The sequence below is a fragment of the Carcharodon carcharias genome, chromosome 5 (assembly GCF_017639515.1).
Source record: "Carcharodon carcharias isolate sCarCar2 chromosome 5, sCarCar2.pri, whole genome shotgun sequence".
Lineage (NCBI taxonomy): Eukaryota > Metazoa > Chordata > Chondrichthyes > Lamniformes > Lamnidae > Carcharodon > Carcharodon carcharias.
The window spans coordinates 170,578,277-170,604,724 of record NC_054471.1 but is presented as its reverse complement, the minus strand read 5'-3'; the positions used below and the strand labels follow the sequence as shown (position 1 = coordinate 170,604,724).

At 41.3% G+C, this 26,448-nt stretch overlaps 1 protein-coding gene across 1 annotated transcript in view; it reads right to left on the bottom strand.

The window, feature by feature from the left end:
* Nucleotides 1-26,448, bottom strand: part of asap2a (ArfGAP with SH3 domain, ankyrin repeat and PH domain 2a) — a 207,759-nt gene that overhangs the window by 24,018 nt on the left and 157,293 nt on the right. Inside the window, exons 14-22 of the mRNA XM_041188015.1 lie at nt 23,815-23,981; nt 19,636-19,769; nt 16,272-16,363; nt 14,566-14,755; nt 12,426-12,511; nt 11,842-11,957; nt 10,265-10,332; nt 10,057-10,164; nt 6,960-7,203 (exon numbers count right to left, since the gene is read on the bottom strand). Of these exons, the coding sequence (XP_041043949.1) occupies nt 6,960-7,203; nt 10,057-10,164; nt 10,265-10,332; nt 11,842-11,957; nt 12,426-12,511; nt 14,566-14,755; nt 16,272-16,363; nt 19,636-19,769; nt 23,815-23,981 (1,205 nt within the window). The remainder of the gene's footprint in view (nt 1-6,959; nt 7,204-10,056; nt 10,165-10,264; nt 10,333-11,841; nt 11,958-12,425; nt 12,512-14,565; nt 14,756-16,271; nt 16,364-19,635; nt 19,770-23,814; nt 23,982-26,448) is intronic.

The window sequence follows — 26,448 nt, the reverse complement described above, 5'->3', positions numbered from 1 at the left end:
TCTGAAGGTTATTGCTGAGTAGGTGTTGCTTGGTAGCACTATCGATGACACTTTCCATGATTCCATGCTAATGATTGAAAGACGACTAATTGGCTGGTTTGGATTTATCCTGCTTTTTGTGGACAGAACATAGCTGGGCAATTTTCCACATTGTTGGGCAGATGTCAGTATGTGGCTGTATTGGAGCAGCTTGACTAAGGGCACAGCTGGTTGAGTCAGAAGTCTTCAGTTCTACAGCTGGGGTGCTGTTAGGGCCCATAGCATCTGCTATACCCAGAGCCTTCAGCCATTTCTTGAGAAGTGAATCAAATTGTCTGAAGATGGGCATCTATGACAGGAACTTCAGGAGGAGTTTGAGATGGATCATCCACTTGATGCTTCTGCTTGAAGATGGATGCAAGTGCTTTTGCATTGATGTGCTCAATACCACTCCCCCGCCCCCTCCCAAACCATTAAAGGCAGGGATATCTTTGGAGCCTCCTCACCCAATTAGTTGTTTAATTATCCACCACCGTTGCCCACAACCATATGCAGCAGGACTGCAGAGATTGGATTTGATCCGTTGGATGTGGGATTGCTTAGCTATTGACTATAGCTACTTCTGTTGTTTAGCATGCATATAGTCCTGTGATGTAGGTTCACCAGGTTGAAACTTCATTTTTAGATACGTTTTGTGCGATGCCTGGCGTGTTCTCCTACACTCCACATTCAAACAGGGCTGGTCCCTGACTTGGCAGTAACAGTGGACTGAAGTCTATACCAGGCCATGAGGTTATAGATTGTGGTTGAATACAACGTTACTGCTGCTGATGGCCTACAGCACCTCATGGGTGCTCAGTTTTGCACTGCTAGGTCGGTTCTGAACCTATCCTATTTGGCATGGTGGTAGTGCCAAACACACAATGAAGGGGGTCCCTCAGTGTGAAGCCAGACATAGTCTCTATAAGAACTGTGGGGTGGTCACTCCTATCAATATTGTCATAGATGGAGGCATCAACAATAGGTAGTGTCATGCTCAGTGCAGAACACAAAAGCTGTTAAGATGGCTGCAACATACTATGTGACTTTTGGCATTTCAACTGTATAGACTTTAGAGTCTGCGGCCAATACCTGATTAAATATGGACCTGAGTGAAAGAGCCTCACAGCTACTTGGTAAATCACATCTCATTTTTTAAGGATGGACCAAAACCTACAGATAATGGGGCTTGCAGACAACTCATCTCCATGCTTCACCAAGGACAAAGAGAGACATCGAAACTCAATGGGTATTAGACGAATGTGAAATAGATCTCATTGGCCTTTCACTGTATTGTGATGGCCCTCACATCCAAAAATAACAACGCAGCTTGTTGTGCAGTGGTGCTATCAAGTTGAACTCCAAGGTGTGAAAGGCCTCAACAAAGAATGTTTATCGAGCTAACACGCCATTATATTTGGAAAAGGACTTGTAACAGGTCACATGGGCAAGACAGCCATGTTTGTTGCCTGCTTTTAAAACAGCAACAATCAAGTTTACAGAGAGAAACCAGCAGAAAGCCATCAACAAAGCAGCCAAGGTAACAAATAGCAATAACTTGAAAGGGGGAGGCTCTCCAACCGGTTCCAACTTCAAGTTCACCTGAGGACCAACCTCCTGGAAATTCAACTACAAGAAGCCTCACAACTTTTTTTTTATTCATTCACGGGACATGGGCTTCGCTGGCTGGGCCAGCATTTATTGCCCATCCCTAGTTGCCCTTAAGAAGGTGGTGGTGAGCTGCCTTCTTGAACCGCTGCAGTCCATGTGCTGTAGGTACACCCACAGTGCTGTTGGAAGGGAGTTCCAGGATTTTGACCCATCGACAGTGAAGGAACGGTGATATATTTCCAAGTCAGGATCGTGAGTGACTTGGAGGGGAACTTCAGGTGCTGGTGTTTCCATCTATCTACTGCCCTTGTCCTTCTAGGTGGTCATGGTCATGGGTTTGGAAGGTGCTGTCTAAAAAGACTTGAATTCCTGCAGTACATCTTGTAGATGGTACACGCTGCTGCTACTGTGCACCAATGGTGGAGAGTGAATGTTTGTAGATGTGGTGCCAGTCAAGCGGACTGCTTTGTCCTGGACGGCGTCCAGCTTCTTCAGGTGTTGTAGGAGCTGCACTTGTCCAGGCAAGTGGGGAGTATTCCATTACACTCCTGAATTGTGCCTTGTAGCTGGTGGACCGGCTTTGGAGAGTCAGGAGGTGAATTACTCATCGCACGATTCCTAGTCTCTTACCTGCTCTTGTAGCCACAGTATTTATATGGCTAGCCCAGTTCAGTTTCTGGTCAATAATAACCCCCAGGATGTTGATAGTGGGGGATTCAGTGATGGTAATGCCATTGAACATCAAGGGGCGATGGTTGGATTCTCTCTTGTTGGAGGTGGTCATTGCCTGATATTTGTGAATGTTACTTCCTACTTGTCATCCCAAGCCTGGATATTGTCCAGGTCTTGCTGCATTTGAACAAGGGCTGCTTCAGTATCTGAAGAGTCACAAATGATGCTGAACATTGTGCAATCATCAGCGAACATCCCCACTTCTGACCTTATGATGGAAGGAAGGTCATTGATGAAGCAGTTGAAGATGGTTGGGCCTAGGACACTCCCCTGAAGAACTCCTGCATTGATGTTCTGGAGCTGAGGTGACTGACCTTCAACAACCATAATCATCTTTCTTTGTGCTAGGTATGACTCCAACCAGTGGAGAGTTTTCCTCGATTCCCATTGACTCCAGTTTTGCTAGGACTCCTTGATGCCACACTCGGTCAAATGCTGCCTTGATGTCAAGGGCAGTCACTCTCACCTCACCTCGGGAGTTCAGCATTTTTGTCCATGTTTGAACCAAGGTCGTAATGAGGTCAAGAGCTGAGTGCCCCTGGCGGAACACAAACTGGCATCAGTGAGCAGGTTGTTGCTAAGCAAGTGCCGCTTGATAGAACTGTTGATGACACCTTCCATTACTTTACTGATGATGAGGTAGACTGATGGGCCGGTAATTGGCTGGGTTGGATTTGTCCTGCTTTTTGTGTACAGGATATACTGGGGCAATTTTCCACATAGCCGGGTAGATGCCAGTGTTACAGCTGTACTGGAACAGCTTGGCTAGGGGCATGGCAAGCCTGGAGCACAAATCTTCAGTACTATTGTTGGAATGTTGTCAGGGCCCATAGCTTTTGCAGTATCCAGTTTCTTCAGCCGTTTCTTGATATCACACGGAGTGATCGAATTGGCTGAAGACAGGCATCTGTGATGCTGGGGACCTCCGGAGGAGGCCAAGATGGATCATCCACTCTGCATTCTGGCTGAAGATTGTTGCGAATTCTTCAGCCTTGTCTTTTGCACTGCTGTGCTGGGCTCCTTCATCATTGAGGGTGGGGATATTTGTGAAGCCACTTCCTCCAGTGAGTTGTTTAATTGTCCACCATCATTCATGACTAGATGTGGCAAGACTGCAGAGCTTAGATCTGATCCGTTGGTTGTGGGGTCGCTTAGCTCTGTCTATCACTTGCTGCTTATGTTGTTTGGCATGCAAGTAGTCCTGTTTTATCGCTTCCCCCAGGTTGACACCTCATTTTTATACATTGTGCTGCTCCTGGTATGCCCTCCTGCACTCTTCAATGAACCAGGGTTGATCCCCTGGCTTGCTGGTATTGATAGAGTGGGGGGATATGCCGGGCCATGAGGTTACAGATTGTGTTCAAGTATAACTCTGCTGCTGCTGATGACCCACAACGCTTCATGGATGCTCAGTCTTGAGTTGCTGGATCTGTTCAAAATCTATCCCATTTAGCACGGTGGCAGGGTGTCTTCAATGTGAAGGCAGGACTTCGTCTCCACAATGACTATGTGGTGGTCACTCCTACTGATACTGTCATGGACAGATGCACCTGCGGCAGGATGAGAGTTTTTCCCTCTTGTTCGTTCCCTCACCACCTGTCACAGACCCAGCCTAGCAGCTATGTCATTTAGGACTTGGCCAGATCGGTCAGTAGTGGTGCTACCGAGCTACTCTTGGTGATGAGCATTGAAGTCCCCTGCCCAGAGAAAATTTTGCACCCCTGCCACCTTCAGTGCTTCCCCCAAGTGACGTTCATCAGCTGAGGAAGGACAGTATGTGGTAATCAGCAGGAGGTTTCCTTGCCCATGTTTGACCTGATGCCATGAGACTTCATGGAGTCTGGAGTCGATGTGGAGTACTCCCAGGCCAACTCCCTCCTGACTGTATACCACTGTGCCACCACCTCTGATGGGTCTGTCCTGCTGGTGGGACAAGACATACCCAGGATGACTATGTCAGGCTGTTGCTTGACTAGTCTGTGAGACAGCTCTCCCAATTTTGGCACTAGCCCCCAGATGTTAGCAAGGAGGACTTAGCAGGGTCGACAAGGCTGCGACTGCCGTTGTTGTTTCCAGTGCCTAGGTCGATGCCAGGTGGACCAGTTTCATTCCTTTTTTGTGTAGCGGTTTGTTACAACTGAGTGGCTTGCTCAACCATTTAAGAGTCAACCATATTGCTGTGGGTTTAGAGTTACATGTAGGCCAGACCAGATAAGTACAACAGATTTCCTTCCCTAAAGGACATTAGTCAACCAGATGGGTTTTTACAACAATCGACAATGTTTCATGGTCATCATTGGACTTTAATTCCAGATTTTTATTGAATTCAAATTCCACCATCTGCTGTGGCAGGATTCGAACCCGGGTCCCCGGGGTATTACCCTGGGTCTCTGGATTACTACTCCAGCAACAATACCACTACACCATCGCCTCCCCATCACCTCGCTTACTAAGAAACCTCTGTTTACAAAACCTTTACTTCAACTAAAAGCATCGACTCATCTAAGAAACTACAGGCATGCCACAATTATACTTTGTAATTGTTGTTTTTTCCTTCATCTGTATCTAATCCTTGTGTGAGTGAGTGTGTGAGGCGAGTTGCATTTAAGCCTCTGGGACAAATGTGGGGTAATAAGTAACCTCCTTATTTTAAAACTATCAAAAAAGCTTAATGCTGGAATTATTTGAATTGTGACAACCACTCTGAGGGAAAAATACACATACCTCACATACAAAACACTTTGATCACGGACAATAAGAAAACACACAAATTCTGTCTATGACAGTAGATTGGTGAGGGCAAGGTCAAGTATGTTTTTCCCTTGTGTTATTTCACTAAGCACCTGTCACAGGTCCAATCTGGCAGATATGTCCTTCAGGACTTGGCCAGCATGGTTTTAGTGGTGCTACCAAGCCACACTTAGTGATGGACTTTGAAGTTCCCTGTCCAGAGTATATCCTGTGTCCTTAGTGCTTCTTCCAAGTGATGTTCACTATACAGGAGCACTGATTAGTCAGCAATAGATAGTAATGAACAGCAAGTTTCCTTGCCCATATTTGGCCTGATGCCATGAGACTTCATGGGGTCTGGAGTCAATGTTGAGGACCTCCAGGGGTCAATCCTGTGAAATGTTTCTCAGAACACAGCACAAACTGTCCATTCTGGGGACCTTGTTTGTTGAGTACTGAAGAACACACCCAGATCTGTCAAGACACTTGAAGTGCATCTGCAGCATGATGGTAGCTTGTTCAATAACATATTTGGTGGTCATATAGCATTCACTGTAGCACTTCTGGGTACCATTCCTCAGACTTCTGAGAGATGCCACCAGCCATGTATGCCATCGTCTCCTAGCAACCACCCAGTAACTCTGCTTTGAGTTGCGCAAATGTCAAAGAGGTTGGACCACCACAAAAAAAGCATCACCGTACCTGCCTGGGAATTTTGCGCACACCTGCATTAAGATTTTTTTGTGGATGCAAGCTGAAGGAGTGAAAACCCTTGTGGTTGACAAGTGATTTGCGAGTGCCCTGATTCTGTGCAGCTCATGCACACCTGAGCATCCGTTCATTCTGACTAGCATAATCACAGGCAAAGTTAACATAATTGGTGGCCTGGCAAACAAGCCATCAATTACCTTTCTTATGCCTCTATGGGCCGCTGACTGAGAGATTCTGCAGATATCTCTGTCAGAGTCCTGAAAGAATCCAGAGACAAAAAAGTTGACAGTGGTGACTTTGGCAGTCACTGGTAAAGCATGGTGACCAGGTCAACAGATGTCTGCCACCACCTAACACGAGGCCCTGAGCCTTCTGAGACTGCTGTGCCAACAATGTTGAGGAAGCTAATCCTCTACCTGTAGACCTTGTGTGGTGGATATGGCCTCCTGGGAGCTGCAGCTCTCTGCTGCTTCCCTCTCTCCTATGCAGCTAGAAGTCGGTAACCAGCAGGTTGCTGCTGTTTTTGGTCCTCCTCTGAGGTCTAATCTAAGGCAGCATAAGCAGCACCCATCCTGATGCAATAGATCAAACCTTGAAAGTGTAGAAGAAACCTCCAGTGCGTAAAGAGTCAACTCTCAGCAAATGTACTGTGAACATTTTCATAATGCCAGGTAAATAGCTGTGAATGCTGAATGTGCAGTGCCATATTTTCCCCAATTGACCAAGCCCCTGAATTATGACATATTTCAGCTTTGCTTTCACTGGAGTGTTTCAGGAAAACTGGGAAACACATGGGCCTGGTGTTAAACCTAAAAAAAATCTGTCAACAGTGCTCTAAATGAGCAATCAATACATTGCAAATGGGAACCAGCCTCTCCTGATGGATGGCACACATTCAGTCTAATGTGTTGGAGTGAAACCTGGAAGTCAGTGGATTGGAACTGGCTTCCAAAAGTGGTGTCAATTTCAGCAATTTTATCCCACACTGCTCCTTCATATTGAAATTTAGTCCTACGAGTTTCCAAAGCTCTTTATAAATAGAGAAAAAATGTTTAAAAGTATCAGACAGTAGACCATAAAAACATGCAAATCTTACAGTAGAGCTTGACCTTAAGTAATCAATAATCACCAATACCCATCAGATATATGTGGCTCACCTTTACTTGCATTCCGAGGTGGAAGTGGAGGAGCATCAGTTACAGAAGGAGGGGGACTGGAGCTCAGTACAGTTCCATATGTTTCATTGTGCAGCATACTTGGAATGAATGGCCGCTGTTTATCTTTCATGGAGTTGGCTGAATCTCTTGGCAAGATTGCAAGAGGAGCTGGAGGCTGAAGCTGGTTTGCTCCTGACTGATACGATAATTGATAGAAACTGATAGGTCTATTGGGGCTGGATTGCTGAAAAGGATAGATTTGTTAAAATTTGTTAAGAACTTTCATTGGACACATTAATTCACATGGTATCATTGGCACTAACCATGCAATATAATATTTGGCACTTTTAAGCAAAGACAAGTCACAAAGGACAAGGCATTAATTTCTGTCTTCCACAGTAGAGAGATGACAGTGTAATGCTGGGCTCTTAAGATGCTTGCTTGAGTTATGGTATGGAAAGTTAATATACTTTGATATAACTACCCCTGACGGATCATAGTTTGAAGAGTACTCAGCACATCAGTAAAGAGATTGCTTCAGCAATATAATCTTGGATGGTATCAAGACATCTAAATTAAAGGGGACCTCAACTGGAGAAGGTACCATGTTACATAACCAATGCCTTCCTTCAACAGTGGTGGATAAAATGGAGAAATGCAAGAAACAGTGGGCAGAAATTTGCCCTCGTCGGGCGGGCTCAGCGGGGGGGGGGGGCGAGTGGGAGCGGTTGGAAAGCCGACCGCTGTTCGTGATTGGGGCCCAACCTCAATTTCACGCGGGCAGGCCAATTAAGGCTGCCTGTGTGGGGGTAGTGGGAGTCGAGCATGAAGTTCACACATGCTTGCAGGAAAAGCTCAGGGAGATGAAGATTTTGAACAATGAAAATAAAGAATTTTAAAATGTTTATAACGTCCCCTCATGTGACCCTGTCACATAAGCAGGAACATGTTAGAAATAAGTTTGAAAATTTAAAAAATTTTTTTTTAAAGAAATCACTGAATGAAACTTCATCGCACCAGCTGATGAGGTTTTGTGAAAAGTCCAAAGGCTGCTTGGACTTTTCGCCTGCCCGCCAACCGTAAGATTGGGCGGGCAGTGAAAAATTTAATTCAACTGGTACTTTAATGGCCTTAATAGACCTGTTAATTGTCAGCGAGCTCACTGCCAACTCCCGTGTGCACCCACTGACCAAAATATCATGCGAGTGTGCTGATGATGTCGGACGACGAACGAAGAATTCTGCCCATTTTAATGGGGAAAGAATGGAAGACTTGCTAAGTGGATGGATTTGGGCTAAAGTGGAGGAAGTCAAAGAATAGTCAGAAAGAGGACCATAGCCAAGGGGTTCCACTGATTAAAAACCTCAGTGGGTAAGTTATCAACTACAGCAGAGCGAGCAACTTCAGCAAAAATAGATACAAGTAAATTGCCATGCCCAGTATAGGCATGTCATATTATGAGCTTTCAGTCAATACTTTAAAAAAATAAATTGGACATGTACTGCAGCCATTCAAGATGATGGCTCACCACCAACTTCTTAAGGGCAATGAGGGATGTGCAATAAAAATGCTGGCCTAGCCAGTGACACCCATGTCCCGTGAAAGAATAAAAAAAATTGGACACAAACAAGTTGTTAAGATGGCTGCTGCAAATCATGTGATTTTGGCATTTGAATTGCAGATAGTATCAAGTCTCTGGCGAATACCTAATTAAATGTGGACATAGTTGAGGGTACCACACAGCCATTTGTGGAATCCACACATCTCATTGTTTAAGGATAGGCTGACACATAAAGACTATGGAATTTTCAGACTGTCTCCATGTTTCACACTGGACAAAAGGGCAAATCGAAACTCAACAGCTACTATCAACTTCCCATTGTATCACAATGGCCTCCCCATTCAAACTAGATTGGGTGGTCCTCAGAAGTGTTAAACCATAGGTCATGTGATCAAAACTAGTTTCAGGGACTGCATCTTTATTACCCCAGGACCCAGCAGATCCATCAGTTGTCATCCAGTCTGAGAACCAGACTCTGAAACTAGCTGCAAGTCATCAAGCAGCCAAAGTACTTAACCCGTTCCAGTTTCAAAATTCACCCGAGAACCACCCTCCTAGATATTTGACTGCAAGAAACCTCACAAACTGCTGTGAACCCTTTGTTTTACAAAACCCTCAGTTCAACTTTAAATCATCAAATCCATTCAAGGATTCACAGACCCGCCAAGAGGGACATTGGAAATGTAATTCAGAGACTGAATTAACTGTAATCTGTAAAAGTGCACTATCTTTACCTATATCCAATTTTTGTGTGTGCATGAGCATTGTGTAAGAGGCCAAACGTGTGATATTGCATTAATTTGGGGTAAGTGCATGAGAATAACTAACAATTTTAAACTCACGAAAGCTTGCAGCTGCATTATTTAATTGGAATATACACTCCAAGGATAAAAGACATACCTTTTTGCATATAAAGCATATAAATCACAGGCAGTGAGAGAGCACATAAATATTTTGTCACGGAAGGAATGTATGACAAATGTTTCACTGAAGCATTGCAAAATATAATTCTAGAAGTTCACGAATAGGCTACAAGACCAGTCATGCAGAAATCATACTGGTCTTCATGTATCAGCACAAACTGAATAATTTGAAAGTTAATAGCAATTTACATAACTTAAGTGATGCAAAAATGAAAGAGGAATAAATGTCAAAGGCTAGGCTTGGAACAAGTTTCCAAGCATGAAAGATTAATGGGAATAATGTTAAAGGCAACTGAAGGTAAATTCAGAGCACATGTCTCAAAATCTCAAGTGTTATCACAATCCTGATTATAGAAAAACTGGATCACTACATTCAACATCCAAACCTTGGCAAGTAGTAGCTCACTTTTTACTGTCAGTAGACACCAGAATGAAATGTAATGGACAGATCCATAAACTGAACTGGATATCAAAGTTAGGATTCAACATTTAAAACATTGAGATAATTTGATTAATTACCATTTTCTAAGGTGGGAAGTATAAGTTGAAAAAAATTCCAACATTGCGAAGAAATTATATCAACAGAATTTTTGACTGAATGTTAAATTCCTACCTTGTCTTCAATATCATCATCACTTTCATCCAGATCTTCATGATGCAATCGCCATTCATATTCCACATGGACATGAGCATTAAACTTGCCTGATAATGATTGGATAAGCTACAAAAGATAATCACCATTTATTTTAAAACAAAACATGAATGTGAGTGGAGATCTTGCAATAATTTTAGAATATTTAATACGTAGATATAGGACGTACCACCTCCTCACACTGTGTGTGCTTTAAGCGTTTAGCTATGTCAAGTGGAGTTTCTCCTCCTTCATTGGCTGAAAATGAACCACAGCCTCTTAAAATTCGTATTTTTAGTTAAATATAAGTACTTACTTAAATTAGCTGATATAGACTAAACACATACATAATTCAGTTTTCAAAACTTCAGTAATAAGAGAACTTTAGTTTTACATTTGGCAAAGTGGTAAAGTTGAAAACTAAGTAACACTGACATATGACCAACTGAAATCTGGATTAATCTCTTTAATTTAATTAATTAAAGAGAACTGCACAAACATGTCTTCATAACCTTGCATATTCAGGACTCTCTGAACCCATAATTACACAGAATCACTGCGTTTAGCTCAGATCAGGGGTTGTAAACTGAATATTTGTTGGCAGCATTTTGACTAGTGCTCTTATGCTAGAATTTTAACACGATGCATTTGCAGAAACCACAGAAGAGTTGCAATCGGATGTTTGCATGAACTGATTTCTTTATGGTTTCACAAACTGATATGGAACAAAACAGGGCTGTCCAGTTTATACTGTTAGCTCTTAAATTGAACTATTTTCCTTGTGTAATAATCTCATAAGCGAATCCAATATAAAAAATAAAAGGAATTAATGAGGCAGATGTACATGTGTTATTGAGGAGCATTTTGGGGAGCAATGCAGCTACAAATGAGTAAAGGTTAGACTTCTGTTTTAAAATTGGCTACAGAATAAGATTCTTCATGGGTGTTTATGACCAAATCATAGCAATCACAGCAAAAAGCAAGACCATTCAAGCCATCATGCCTATGTCAGCTCAAGTGAAGCTATCCCTGTCACTCCTTTCCCTGCCTCTATTGCAACCTTTTATATTTTTTCTTTTTAATGACTTATCCAATTCCATTTCAAATGATGTTATACTCTCTGCCTCAAGTCACTTAGTGATGATATATTCTATGCTCTAATAAATGGCTGAGAAAAAAAATAGCTTCCCCTTCATTCTTCTAGTGATAAATCCAATCTATGTACCTTGTTACCAATTATTGGGAACATTCTTGCATCAGTCACATCCTTGCATTGGTCACCCTCTCTCAACCTTCCATAATTTTTAAGGCCTCCGTTAGCTTTAGTTATTTATTTGAAGTCTATTGATTTTGACGTAGTGACAGGCAATTAGATCAAATAGCGTTATTAATGCAAATTCACAACAAATGAAAATTTAATATAAATCGCATGACCATTAAGAATCTGTTTGATGCAAACAATCTTTGACCATACTGTCCATACACACCAATACTGTCTATGGTCAGATTGAGCCCAACATAATACATTTAATGTGCAGAAGTACTTGTAAGATTTTTGTTCTCTTGATTTTCATTGGCCTCATTTTTGTTTTCTAATTCTGAAAAAGGGTGTTTATCTAAAACATTTTTTTTCTCTTTTCAAATCTTGAAATGACCTATATATTTACAACATTTTTGGTTTTTATATATGGACTTCAAAGCATGCCCTAGTCATCACAGAAGGGATTTTCCAATATTAAAAGAAACACATGACTTTAAATAACATACCTATTTCAATGGAAGCTTTTCCCCTCAAAAGCAACTTAAGACACTCCACGTTATCATTTAGACAGCAGTAATGCAATGCAGTACTGCCTTTGGTAGTCTGTTTATCAAGATTCCCACTGTTGAACCAAACATTGACAAATTCATATGCAGGATTACATTTCAAAAGATGATATTCAAGTACTTGAGAACAATGTGCAACACTTGGCTTGCATTGGTGCCAATTTCCTTTTAACAATGTCAAACAAACATTTAGAAGAATGCTTGCGTTTTCAGCAACAATACCATTTTACAGGATCGAAATCTTTTTCAGTTAACAACCCCTGTCTTCATCAAGTTGGAAAGCTGTCATCAATTTGTTAGAAACTTTCATGGTTTAGATATGCTAGTTAGTCAAAGACCTAAATCATTGGGTAAGGCTGACTATTGGTTGCCTGTACAATCAGATGAGTAGTGGTTAAAATAGCACATAAGCAAGTTACAGCATGGATTTTCTGCAGACCCTAGTCCCAATAACCACGTCATCATACTTACTAGTTTGTAAAAGAGCAAGTTTTTTTTAACGTATTTCATCATGAAGTGCTGACCTGTTCTGTACTAAAAAGTCAACTACATGGAGTGATGTTCTGTCCACCAATCTTACAGCAAGATGCAGTGCAGTTTCTCCTTGTTCCTAGAAGTACATGTAGAAAAGGAAATTATCTACAAAAGCATTTAAATACGTAGGAAAAATAAAATGAGCTTTTGAAGAGATATGAAATACTGGTTAAGCTACAAATTTGCATCACTGATGGTCACCTAAGAAACTAGAATAAACCATTTGGCTGTGCTTGCAGATTCGTCCAGTATCTACAAGGCACACGTAAGGAGTGTGATGGAATACTCTCCACTTGCCTAGATGAGTGCAGCTCCAACAACACTCAAGAAGCTCAACACCATCCAACACAGAACAGCCCACTTGACTGGCACCACATTCACAAACATTCACTCCCTCCACCGCACAGTGACAACAGTGTGCACCATCTACAAGATGCACTGCGGGAACTCACCAAGTCTCCTTTGACAACACCTTCCAAACCTACAACCACTACCATCTAGAAGGACAAGGGCAGCAGATGCATGGGAACATCACCATCAAGCCACACAAGATCCTGACTAGGAACTATATTGTCATTCCTTCACTGTCGCTGGGTCAAAATCCTGGTAGTTCCTCCCTAACAGCACTGTAGGTGTACCTACACCACATGAACTACAGCAGTTCAAGACGACAGTTCACCATCACCTTCTCAAAAGCATTAGGGATGGGCTAGAAATGATCACTTTGCCAATGAGGCCCACATCCCGTGAATGAAAAAAAGCTGTGATTTACCAAAAAATTAACTAACTTTTGATGCGTCATCACATGTATGCATTTCAGATTGTAGCTTAATAATAATTGAACCACCAGAATCATTATGTGGCTCAATTTTCAGTAAATTAATTCCTGTTCATGCATTCAATAAGGAATTGATCACAAATCCTGACTAGTTTTGTGACAAAGTACACCTTTCAGTGCCAGCTAAGTTTAAGGTTTCCAGAGTTGTTGATTCACCGTAACAAATTCAGGATGCTTTCTGTAATTACAATCAGCTGAAAAGCAGTATGGTTTAAGCTTGCAATTCTTACTTGCTGAGCTTGTTATCAAATATAATGGGATGATGCCAAATGAAGATAAATTTTAATAAACACATGTTCTAACAGCTAATACAATAACTTTTCTAGAGCTTTGGAGCAGTCTTCTAATCTGGCCAGGTCTCCTGTTGCTTTAATGTGTGGTGTACCAAGTTAAAGACAGGATAACGTAGGAAGAAAAATCTTCTAAAGCGAAAAACTTCCCCCTCCCCGCTTGGGGGAGAGAGAGTGCAGGAGCGGACACCGGTGGGTGTGCCTCCGATTGGCGCTCCAATCAGGGCCGAGCCGCCATTTTACGTGGGTGGGCCAATTAAGGCCTGCCCAAAGTGATGTCCGCCAGGATGCACGATGCACTATGCACTCCCTGTGCAGGCGGGGGAGGGGGGATTCCCTCAGCTGGGAATGCGCTCTTTCGCACATGCACGTGAAAGAGCGCACAGATCTCCCTGAAGCTAAGTGCTGCCTCAGGGAGATCGGCTCCGAATTACAATTTGCAATACAAATGATAGAAAAATTTCCTTGACATGTCCCCTCAAGTGACATTGTCACACTTGGACTCCTATAATTTAGAAAATCTTGAAATCAGATGGGGGCATACAAGTAACATCCAATTTAGGAGCATTTGTCCTGTGGCATCAGAATAACCTCTGGTTGACTCCTACGCATCTTTTTAATAGCACTTCTCCATACTGAGTAGTTGAACAGTAGCCCTAGATGTTCAGGTGAAGCGAGGTCACAGTTTCACCATAACAACTAAGCATGACAATTTTGCTGTAGCCACAAGCCACCTCAGAGGAATATTACAGGAGACCAGTTAACAACAATTTATACAGGTGAGTCAGACTGGAACATAGTCTGCGGTTTAAACTGTTATTCATGATTGTCTTTCAGCATTGGAACAACCAAGGATCTCTTTCCCCCCCGAGTATTTTTCTCTACACGATTCCATATTTTCCTTCGAACTGATCGATTTCAAATTTTTCTCACAAGTGAGCATACCCTCTAATTTTTTTTTAAAGGAGGTTGAAAGTAATAATGTCTTAAAACAAATCTTACATGTCCATTTGCCAAAGGGATTGGGTCAGTGAGATCCACACCATCAGCGTACACCTGAATTAATGCGAAGATGTCTCTTGACTTGATTGCATCACATAGACAGCTAAGTTTGGCTGCATTGTCAATACACTTTTTTCTCGAATATTTCCGTTCTATATATTTAGCAGTAATGTAGTCCTTCCGTGCAACCCTACAAAAGAAGAATTTTCCCCATGTCTAAATCTTGTTTAATATCAGTGACAAGATAATTTATTAAATACTAAATAAATCCATCAAACAAAATTGCCATATAGGCCAGCACTCAAGTTTGGGCTTATCCTCATTTGCACAATTAATAAAGGTGCTCCTTAAATAAAATAATTAAGAGTAACTGTTTGGGCCATGAAAAATATGTCACGATAACAACCTCCATTTATTTAGTGACTTTAACAAATCATATAAAAATATCATATGGTGGTTCACATGAATGTTATCAAAGTTTGAGAATAAGGAATAAAGATATTGGGACAGATGACCAAAAACTTGGTCAAAAAGGTAAATTTTAAGGAGTGACTTAAAGGAGAGAAAGGTAGAGATGCAAAGAGGATTAGGAAGGGAATTACTGAGTTTAAGGCCCATGAGGTTGAATAAGGTGAAGGCTGAAGGTGGAGCAATGAATATTGCAGATAAACAAGGCCAGAGACCTCCAAAACAATTGATGTGTTGCATCAGGGACTCAATGAAATCGCAAAGAAGAGATTACACATTTTTATCCTATATAGGTTTTAGAAAAAGAAAATTAAATGTTACTGGTTTAAGAGATAAACATGGGGTAGCGCTAAACTAGTTTCATTATAAGCAATCTATTTAAACAAAAAAAAAAGGAAATCGGAAAAATATGCAAAAATTAAGAATGCTTATCAGGAGAAAAATGCAATTTGGAAACTACTCAAAATGCAAAACACAGCATGAATGTAAAGCTCATTGATAATATACAAAACACAACTTTCTCCAGAATAAATTCCAGAATCACAAGGAAGAGCACACTTAACCTTTTCAGACAATTTTACTGAATTATTCAAAAAATCTCATGAAATAGTTTTCAGAATACCTAATCATACAATCCTTTTGAAGCCAAATGATTTTTATTGCAAAATTCAAAAGACTAAGATTTTATTGTAATCCTACTTGAAAATCTCAATTCTGAAACTAATAAATGACCCATCAAGTTTGATTCTGATTTCAATAGTACTAGTACCATATACAAAAATTCTTGGGCACCCTTCATTTATTTACTTATGAAAATAAGGAGCAATATCAAGGACAACTTCATTTTTAATTTAGTAGGGAAAGCATGAGGTAAAGCCTGGCTTCCAATTCTCTCCCTCACCACCCACACTATAAGGTCTTGCATGTATGCCAAAATTATTTTTTTAAAGTGACAAGCATATCCATAACATAATCCCAATTTGCACAGAGGAATTAAAAGGTGCAAGAACAGAAAAACAATTTTAAAGAATAAGATGTCACTTTCAGATGATGTAGACTATTGAGTTATCCATACCTATTATTTGTACGGTTAGCCAAATTGAAACAAAATTGAAGGTAGAACACACTTTGCAATAATACATTCCTGAAAAAGTATGAAGGGGAAACCCTGCAGACTTCTCAGAATCAAATGTACTGTGCCTCTTCCCATAACAAACTGCAAAATTGTGTGTACTTACATGTCACTGTTGGGATTAGGTTTGGCAGTTTCGTCTGACAAACTAGCTTCCATGATCTCATTCAATGCTGCATTCCCAATGTTCTTGGCTAGCTGTCAAAAATAACAATTTCCCATTAGATCTTAATACATTGAGCCAACCTATTATATATTAAAATTGCTGAATGGTTTGCAAGATTTAATTTCAAAATGCATCGCTGAATGGAGCAAAAGGTTTAATTTCAAAATGCATTGATAATTTCGATTAGGCTCAGCCTATGCGAAGATCATTGTAAAGCTGCAGTACCAGTTGGACCTTTTAGTTGGAACTGTAAGCAGATTATTTCCATTTTAAATTTATTACCATGATGTTAGGTAGAAAAGCTATGGTGCATTCTTGAAACATGGGCATCACTGATAATGCTGGCACTTAAAGTCCATCTATAGCTGCCCTGAGTTTAAGATGGTGGGCTAGGTTCTTGAACTGTATAATAAGTGTTATTCTTCATAGTGGTTTTCATACAGTTGAGTGCCCAGCTACACCACTTCAGAGAGAAGTTGAGGTTCTGTGAACTAACTGTACCCAAGAGGGAAAATTCTTGCCCAAACCGAGGCTGTTTAGCCTCCACAGGCAAGCCATCTAAGATTTGAAAGAACTATGAATCCATCAGCATTCACTGGTAGCCAGCCGAGAGTAGCCATTCATGACCATAAATGTACATCATCTTGACAAGTTGACTGTGAAATCTCTTGCCTAATTCACTGATCAACTGATTGTCTGCTGACATTATTCCACATCACCTATCATGCAGGTCATCAAGGAGAGTGTCTTCGTATGGCATTCAATATGTGCAACGTGAATGACTTTGGTGTAGTGTCTCTCCTTTCGAAGAACTATTGTGTTTGCCTTTTCGTTGCTGGGTATTTAGGTATTGATGCTCTGGGGAGCTGCAAGTGGGCAATATATCATACCTTTGATCCAGTACATCAGGTGGACCCAAAGCAGTATTTTGATTAATACCTCTAGATACAGATCTGCAGTGTTAAACTGTGCTCCACTATCACAATGGCTCCTTAAAGCCAGGATTCCTCTCACTAGGTGACTGTGGTGATTGTTAATGCATGCACTCTGGAGGCTTGTTTGTTGGTAGAAGACCAGTTTTATTATTCTCTTGATTGCTGTGTGTCAATTACACAAAGAATGGATTTGAAAATTCCTCTTGGTGTCTTTGTCATCTGAGGGTACAATAAATAGGCTGTCACAAGACCAAATTCTGTAGGCCAATGGGAGTGAAAACCCAAATTATGACAATGATTGCTTCCTTGCACTCTGTAACCTCCGGATTGGAAAGCCTTGTTTCTAAAAATATTCATCGCTAGACATGGTACTTGATTGATGGGGTTACCTAAAAGGAAACTGACCATGTTCTGGGAGGGAGTAGGTTGCTCAGGCAATGCAAGTTCTTTAGTCTCCAGGATTTGACTCTGATCTCAGACCTGCGTGGTGACTATTTGTCCACATCTGAAGAAAACTCCAAATAAAGCAGCAGAAAAAAAAATCTGATATCAGTAAACTGGATGACTTTAACGTAAATTTTGTATATTGGCAACATATTGGGGTGGTTTAACAAGACCTTCAACTTCCTCATCTCAGGATAGCAAAGAGAAATGGCTTCTTTTTAAGAATACGTTGTTCAATACTGACCTTAAGGAGGCCAATGAACCAAGAAGATGGGCTAATGAGGAGTGGCTTTCCTCACGTACTCCAGACACCAATGAAAGGTTTGCTGGATGCCTTTAAGGGGGTACATCTCTCTATAAAGACCTTAACTCATAGAGAAAGTGGGCAATAAGGAATGGTCAAAGAGCCAGGGCTTATAAAATCGCAGATAAGTTGAAGAACACTCTAAAATAATTGAATCAGAGATGCATTTGCGACATATCAAAGCCTTAGATGGATTCCTGCTTACAGATCAGGAGATGCAGATGAAGCGATGGAGAATATACTTTTGCAGCCTGCGTAATCATCCTACCGCCCCCTCCCCCACTCTGCCATTATGAGGTGCTGTCTTAGGCAGCATTCACGGCAATACATGACCACCAAGTTTAATCTCTGTTCTATGAGAGTAAGTTGCTATGGCAATTACAAGTATGAAGCTGAGCAAGGTTCCAACCTGCTGCAATATATCTGGAACTTCTCAGAACTGATGTGGATGTAATGATCAATTACTACATCACTTCTGTGCTGGATATAGAAATTCAAAGTTATCTGAAGGATTGGATTCAACAAGTTATCTTGCCATTTATAAGAGCAAAGGAAGCATAGCTGAGTGTGGCAACTGTTGTGGCACCGCTCTTCTTTGTTGCAGGAAAACACTTGCTCATTTAATTCTCAGCAGATTAAGGCCTTTGTTACATATAAACAACGTGGCTTAATCTCTGGAAGATTGACAGTTGATAAAATTATGATGTTTAACACGATGGCACAGACAAGGTAATTTTGGTCTCAAGATTGCATTTAATTCTGTGTAAAATCTTTTGGCAAATTAGGGCACTGTGGGGATGGCAGGGCTGGGGAGGTAGTGGGCAATTTGGACACCATGAGGGATGAAGTGGCGGGGGGAGGGGGGGGGGCAGTCAAATAATTGTGAGGGTGTGATCACATGGCAGTTTGAATTTTTCGGCCTGACAAAAACATTTCTGCTCCTTCTGGCCTAGAAACACTGTAATAAACACTGCCTCATGGATCCAGCCTTCACACCTGCTGGAATTTCTGAGGCTTAGGAATTCTAGCCTCCATGTATTAAAAATAAAAACTGGGGGAAAATAGAGGGACAGACTGCTTAAAATATTTCAAAAACCAACATACATCCTGAGAGTGGTTTGGTTGGTTGTCCATACCATGCCTTGCCTCTGCCAAAAACCAGAAGTGAGCAGCATTAGGATCTTATTTTTTTTAACCTCTATACCCAGCCCTAATCCACCTCTTCTTAAGGATTAAAATACACCCCCATTATGTCTGGAGCCAGAGTTGCATCAGCAAACTACTTTTTAAAAAAATGCGAAGTTTGCACATTTTTATAGTCGTCATATTTCAGTTTAAATTCCCTTTGTTTACACTACAATATGTATAACTTGAGCTGCATTTCATTTGAGTGCTTCCCCACTTGTGGTTTGTCTCCTTTTTCCATCTTATCTTTCTATACCATTTATGTTCAGGTATGGCAGCCAGGTAAGTTGAAGGCCTGCCCTTAGGCTTTCATTACTGCCACATTATACTATAAGTAACCTGCAAACAATGTTGAACAGCAACCTGTGTTGACTATTACTCCAATTTTCTGCAGAAATTGGATTAAAACAAAATTCTCAGTTAAAAAGGGACTTACCAAGAGTTCTGATGTTCCTAATACATCTAATGTAAGGGACTGTATTCTGGAGTAGTGAACCCCCAGTTCTCTATGAATTCCAGAGCATTCAATGCATGTTAGAATTCCCAGATTAGTAGATAACCATGTAGGGTCTGTTAAATAAAATGTACCAGTCAATTTCAAAATACCACAAGCACTATTACTAGGATCTAATACCGTCTTTTACAGTAGAGCAGAAACCTTTAGCAAACCACATTTCCTTGATAATTTGACATTGTTAATTAAAAAAAATGATTTTGGACAGGTGTAAAATGATTAGGCGTTTTTCTAAAACAAAAAAAAATTAAATTCCCACTGAAATATCCTGCTTTATAATAAGTTATTTTTATCCACTTAAAATACCCAGTCAATATATCAGTCGGATGCCATTGGCTGTACTTCATTCCTTTGTATAAAGAGGTTGTAAGCTTGAGCATCATGCCTGGTGATGAGTATTAGACCTGGATTCACATTGAGGGAGTAAGCTATTATTAGAGGTGGCACCCTTAGGATTATGTGTTAAATCATCCTATCTGCCTAGTGGATGTTAAAGATTCTATTGCACTTGTCAAAGAGAAGAGCTTTCCTGTGTTCTAACCAACATTACTCCCTGAATACGTGCCCTCAAAAACAGATTAAATGGTCATTCTTTGCTATTACAAACACACTAAAACAATGGGCAGTTAAATACCAGCAAGTAAATCAACCCTGCCCTCCAACTCATGACATCAAGAGCATCTTGATTAAACTCTGTCCACCTCCTCCACATACTTGTTGGATGTTGTTTGTGCCAAGCCAAATGAATTACTTGTAAATATTACCTGGAAATGTAACTATAATCTGACAACCATGGAACTGATTTTATAAACACAATTCTCCATGATAGCTTTTGATACAACTGCATCAAAATTGGTCATACAGCAACAATTATTTTCCAATTTAGTAGATTTAATCTAGAGTTCTGTGACTTTTCTACAGTGAAGCGTGACAATTTTCCCTTTTGACAATTTCATAACAATTTATGTTGTCAAATTATATTTTCAATATTTCATTTGAAACTGCATTGAGAAAAATCTCTGCAAATCTTGCTTTCATCTCTGAAGGTTAGTTTTGCTGAAGACTCCCTTATCAAACATTTCAATTTATAAAATTTGATATAATTGATGAGAATGCTGGGAAGGGTTTACCTTCACTCTTGCTTTCCATCCCATAGCCAAGCATCTGACAATATTTAATTCCCCTTCCATCAATAAAGAAATACTTTCAAGGGGAAAGCCATAATCTTGGAATGAAATGAGTTTCAGTACATACTCGCCTTACTCCTATCCAACTTTCTCACCACCATTCCAGTTAATTCCTTTCTAACTTCTCTACAAAAAATATATGTCCATGCACAAAAACATTTATTAATACATGCTTAAAATATGATTTCTGTATATTTCATACATAGTGAAATTGGGACAGCCTCATCTTCTGTAATGAGAGAAATTTCCTCTAGGGCAGAATATTTAGGTCAGCATGGGGGTGCGCGCCCATCACATCCGACCGAGAGCTGAAGTGCGTAGACGTCGGCACACTTGGCCGACGTCAACGTGCACCCTTGTGATATTCCACTAGGCGGGCATGCAATTAAGACAGAGATGCACCTGCCATTAATTAACTGGCCAGTTAAGGCCCTTGAGACACCAATTGTCCCGGAGTTTACGTGGCCCGTGCAATTTTCAGGCCGTTGTACGGGCTAACTGGGCAGGCAATATTTTTAAAAGCCTTATCCATGGGCAGAATAAGAGGGATGAGTGCCCTTGTTAATGCAAGTAGTTTCTACTTTAGCTCATAACTTGTTGCTGCTTACTTGTGTGAACAGGGCATCTTCATTTCGCTTCAGAGCTGCTTTGACAGAAATGAGAGGCTTCAGTTCAGGACTCATTGCTGTTTTTCAGGCCTCCAGAGGATTCATACCACTTGGGGCCTTCCAGGTATCAGGCAGCCTTCTTCTCCTACCCTGGGAATGGGGATTGTGGTCTCCGCTGGAGGCACCTCCTCTGAGGAGGAAGAGAGGGGCAGAAGGGGGAGGAGACCAGGCGTCCCGATTCAGCCTCCAGGGTAGTGACCTGTGGGAGGAGAGGCGCAGGCACAAGGGGCGCAGGGCCAACAGGAAGTCCAAGGTTCAAGGAGCTGCAGAAGACACCACTATCCTGCTGCCAGGGTTTACAGGAGGCGATGCACCTACCTCAATATGTCTGAGGTGCAATGCCGAAGGAGGCTCTGCCTTTCAAGGGAGACAGTGACCTCCATCTGTGAGAGGATCAGCCCTGAGATCAGCTCCGATTGTATGGGTGGACACCCCATGTCAGTGGCTCTGAAGGTCACAGTGGCCCTCAACTTCTATACCTTCGGCTCTTTCCCGGGGTCAGTAGGTGACCTTTGTGGAGTCTCCCAATCAGCTGTCCACAGCTGTGTCAAGCTGGTGACAGACACACTGTTCAGGCGTGCATTGACTTTCTTTCACTACCGTTCGGATGAGGCCAGCCAGGCAGAACGAGCCAGAAGCTTTGCAACGAATGCTGGGTTCCCCCATGTCCAGGGTGCAATCGACTGCACATGTGGCCATCAAGGTGCCAGCGGGTGAGCTGGATGCCTTTGTCAACAGGAAAGGATGCCACTCCATGAACGTGCAGATAGTGTGTGACCACGGGATCCAGATTCTGCAAGTCTGTGCAAGGTGCCTTGGCAGCTCCCATGATGCTTACAACCTGAGACACTCCCAGGTGACGAGACTCTTCGGTGCTCCAGCCCGACCGGATGGATGAATGCTGGGTGACAAGGGCTATTCCCTCAAAAGATGGCTCATGATGCCTCTCCGCCACAAGAAAACAACAGGAGTCATGAGTCCACAAGGGCAGTGGTAGAGAGTGCCATAGGTCTTCAAGATGTGCTTGCAATGCCTGGACCATTCAGGGGGCGCACTCCAATATCCCCAACTTGTGTGTTGTTGATAGTGGTTGCATGCTGCGTACTCCACAATCTGGCGCTGGAAAGGGTGGACGCAGTGGAGGAAGATGATCTTGATGCAGCTGCTCAGGCAATAGACGAGTCTAATAGTGAGTCCGAGGACGAGCACAGTCAGGATAACACTGAGGGCACAGAAGCTGACCTGGGCAACCTCTAGGGAGGCAGGGACAACCGGGATGCTTTGATCCAATGCTCCTTCAGCTAGCCTACCAAATAAGAACAACCACCACCACATGCCAGGGCTGCAGGCTCCATACTCGATCCCTGACAAGAACATTTGCTTGGTCAACAACATGCACTATGTGCCATTTCAATAAAGTTTAATGAGAAACAAGTAACATCATGGGTTACCCTGCACCTGCAGAACAAAAGAAGAACCCAGAGGCTTGTTGAACAAAAACACATTTAATGATATGGTGCCTGCCATAAAGTTAACAAATGAAATTCAGAGGTGTTCTCCATCACACCAATGAAAAACAAATATCACCTATGCCCTGTCCATGTTGTGAATAAGGTGCTTTAAGTTTGCGCTTGCAGGTGCAACGTCCAGGTGCTCCCCCCTCACCAGCACCGCATTGGAAACAGTCTCCTCACTCTGCTGTCCTGTTGGCCTTGATGACTTTGGCTTGGGTCAAATGAAACTAGAAAGGATATTTTTGGTAAGAGGTTCAGGAGAGTGCTAAGGAGAGTTGATCAGAATGTAAGAAATGTAAGAAATTCACTAATTCTTTAAATCAAAAGCTACATTCCAAGAAATAAATGGAGCTTCACAGGATACCAATAGTTCAAAAGAAAGCTGCCAAAGAAAACTTGAAAAATTTCACATTTTCACATCAACTATTGTATACGCATTCATCATGTCCGTTTTGCATGGGTACGTGAAGCCTCTCGGAGCTAGTTATCAACGTTAAGTCCCAAATGTAGAGACATTTGTATTGTTTTGATGCAAAACATTAATTAGCTCTTTACTAATACTATAGGACAGATGGATATGGAAATAAAATCAGTAGATTATAATGTGCAGTTAAAACCAAACATGGGATATAAACAGTGATATAAACAAATACAAGGGTATTTGTGACTAAGAACTGACTTCTTTGATGCAACAATCCTGTTAATCAACATTTAATTGTTAACACAAATTACCTGGTGCCCCACAATCACAGCAAACATCATTTCCAGTCATCCGCTGTACCTCTACAATAATTGCTTTTGTTAACTCTTGGACAATATTATTTTCTCCTGTGTTATGGTCTCCCTTGAAAGCGTTGTTTAAAGCTTCTTCTTTGCTATTCTGCAAAACAGACATCCAACTGGAAAATGGGAAGTGAGATATATTTCAGACATATGGAACTGAAGAGGAAGTATTTCTATACAATACTATGTTTACAATTAAAAAGCTATATCTGTGTTCTAAAGATTTTGACTTAGTACTCATGAATCTCAGGCACCATAAGGTGCCATAAGCATCCAACTACTTGATAGTGTTTATTATTTCATTTTAGCCATTTTTCTCCTCTTTCCCCACTTGTTGGATAAATTTAACATTGAACGAGCATGCTTTGGTATTTGATTGCACTATTCTATTGAACAATGCTCTTTTCAAGCCTTAGTCTGGCTTATCCTCAAGGTGAACAACAGTGAAATTCTCAAGATCAGGGGAGGAGTGGGTAATAGGTTGAAAGGACTCATTAAGCCACCAGGCACAGACAGGATAGAGTTGGAGAGGACAGTAAAGAAATTATGGGGTTATTAGGATACAAATGAGGCATACATCATCTGATATGAATTTGTCAGTTTATTCAAAAGCCAATTACACAATTGCAGAACACAAACAACAACGTGAAAGACTACGAATACGATATAGTGAAATATGTCACATCAGTCTTAGAACATAACTAAGTCAGTTAACTGCTTGAGAAAATCTGGAGAGACCCTTAGTCTGACTATTTTGTATCATTCCCTCTATAGGAATGATACCAGTTTCCAAGGATCAGTTATGTTTTAACAAGATTGATAAATAACTGTGCAAGTTATTTTCTATTATATTTAACATCTTTCGCTATGTTCTGAATGCTGTGGCTGAGTTTGAATGTCTTTTGTCTGGGGTTCAGTCTGATGCCCTTAACCACTCTTCCTGCTATCAGCTTAATGAAGAGGTGTAATATCCTTGGGCCAACGGTGATACATCACTAACTTTATATGCTTTTGAGTTGTTCTTTGCTTTCAGTCTTCAGAATCAAGATTGACCAGCTCTTTTTACTGTATTTGAATGATGTGCCTTTGCCATGTCCAAATCTAATGCCTCCATCAATGCCGAGTGGTCCATCTGGTTCTATTTTTATTATTAGTTGCTTAAACCAGCCTAATTTATGAAGCCTCAGTTTCTGTTTTTGTTGCATCCATAAGGACATAATTTACTACATGGATATCTGCTTTATCCTTTGATGGGCTTTGGAATGTGAATTTAGGTTTTAAGTATTCTGATGAAACCAGGCAAGTGGGTCGGCTTCTTTTAAGTTTCAATTGAAAAATTCCAGATCCCCTTCTGCAGGTGAGAGATTATTCCTAACTTTTACCAATTCTAGATTTGTTTATTCATTTTTCCTATTTTTGGTTGTTGATTATCATTTTTATATTTCTTCAATCTTGATTTTTCCTCTGAACATATTCATTCATAGCTCACCTTTTCCAGGATTTTTTCTATCCTTTTTTGGCTTCTCAGCATAGCAGCTTAGGTCACACATGATGCCAAAGGTCCCTTTGGATTTTGAACACATTGGTCACAAAATGTTGATGTTGCCTTTTGACTGGGTTGGTGCTTTGCCTTTGCATTTGGCATGTAGGCAGGAGGGGGAAAGATGACTTCTTTTACTGCACCTGCTACATAGTGTGATGATGCTTTTGATTTATTGTTTCTTCTTCATATGGTTCTTAAATAATGTGGATAGATTGCTGTGTTTCTTTGCATTGGTTTCAGACCAATCAACTCAGTATGGGATGATGATTTCATTGTGCACGTTTCTATCCACCTTGAGCTCCATTTCTACACTAGCAAAATAGGACTGGTCTGTTATTTCCAAGCCCTCAAAGCTGTTGTTGTCAACAATGCACATTTCCATTCCTTTAAGATTTCTGTTGCTTGGGTTATGACTTTGAATAATATATGGCCTTTTGGATCTCACTTTCCGAAGATGCTCATCTCCATTACTTTGTTAGTCATCATCAACTAATTTTCCAAGTTTTTATCAAAGGTGGCCTGCATCGATGTCAATTGGACAGGTAAAATAATGGTTCCAAGTATAAAATACTCCTCTTTTGTTTGTGTGAAGGCTACATGACTTTGACAGAACAATAAGTCTGATTCTATCTTCAGCTGGGGCAGACTTTTGCCCTCGTAGGGCAGGTGCAGCAGGCAGGCCTGGGAACGGTTGTGAAGCCGAACGCCGCCCAAGATCAGGCCCCGACCGCGATTTCACGTTGGCCGGCCAATTAACGGCCAGCCAGCATGAATTGCGCGCTGCGGTGCTGCCAAGGTGGGGGAGGAAGGAGCGTGAGCAATAAATAGAGAGGCGCACAGCATTGCCTCAGGGAGCTGAAGATTTTTAACCATAAAGATATTTAAAATCATGAAAACATGTCCCCTCGTGTGACTCTGTCACATGAGCAGGGACACGTTAAAGAGGAGTGTAAAAGGTTTTTTTTAAAATCACTGGTTGAAACCTCATCCCGCCTGTGGATGAGGTTTTGCCAAAGTACGAAGGCCACTTGGCCTTCTCA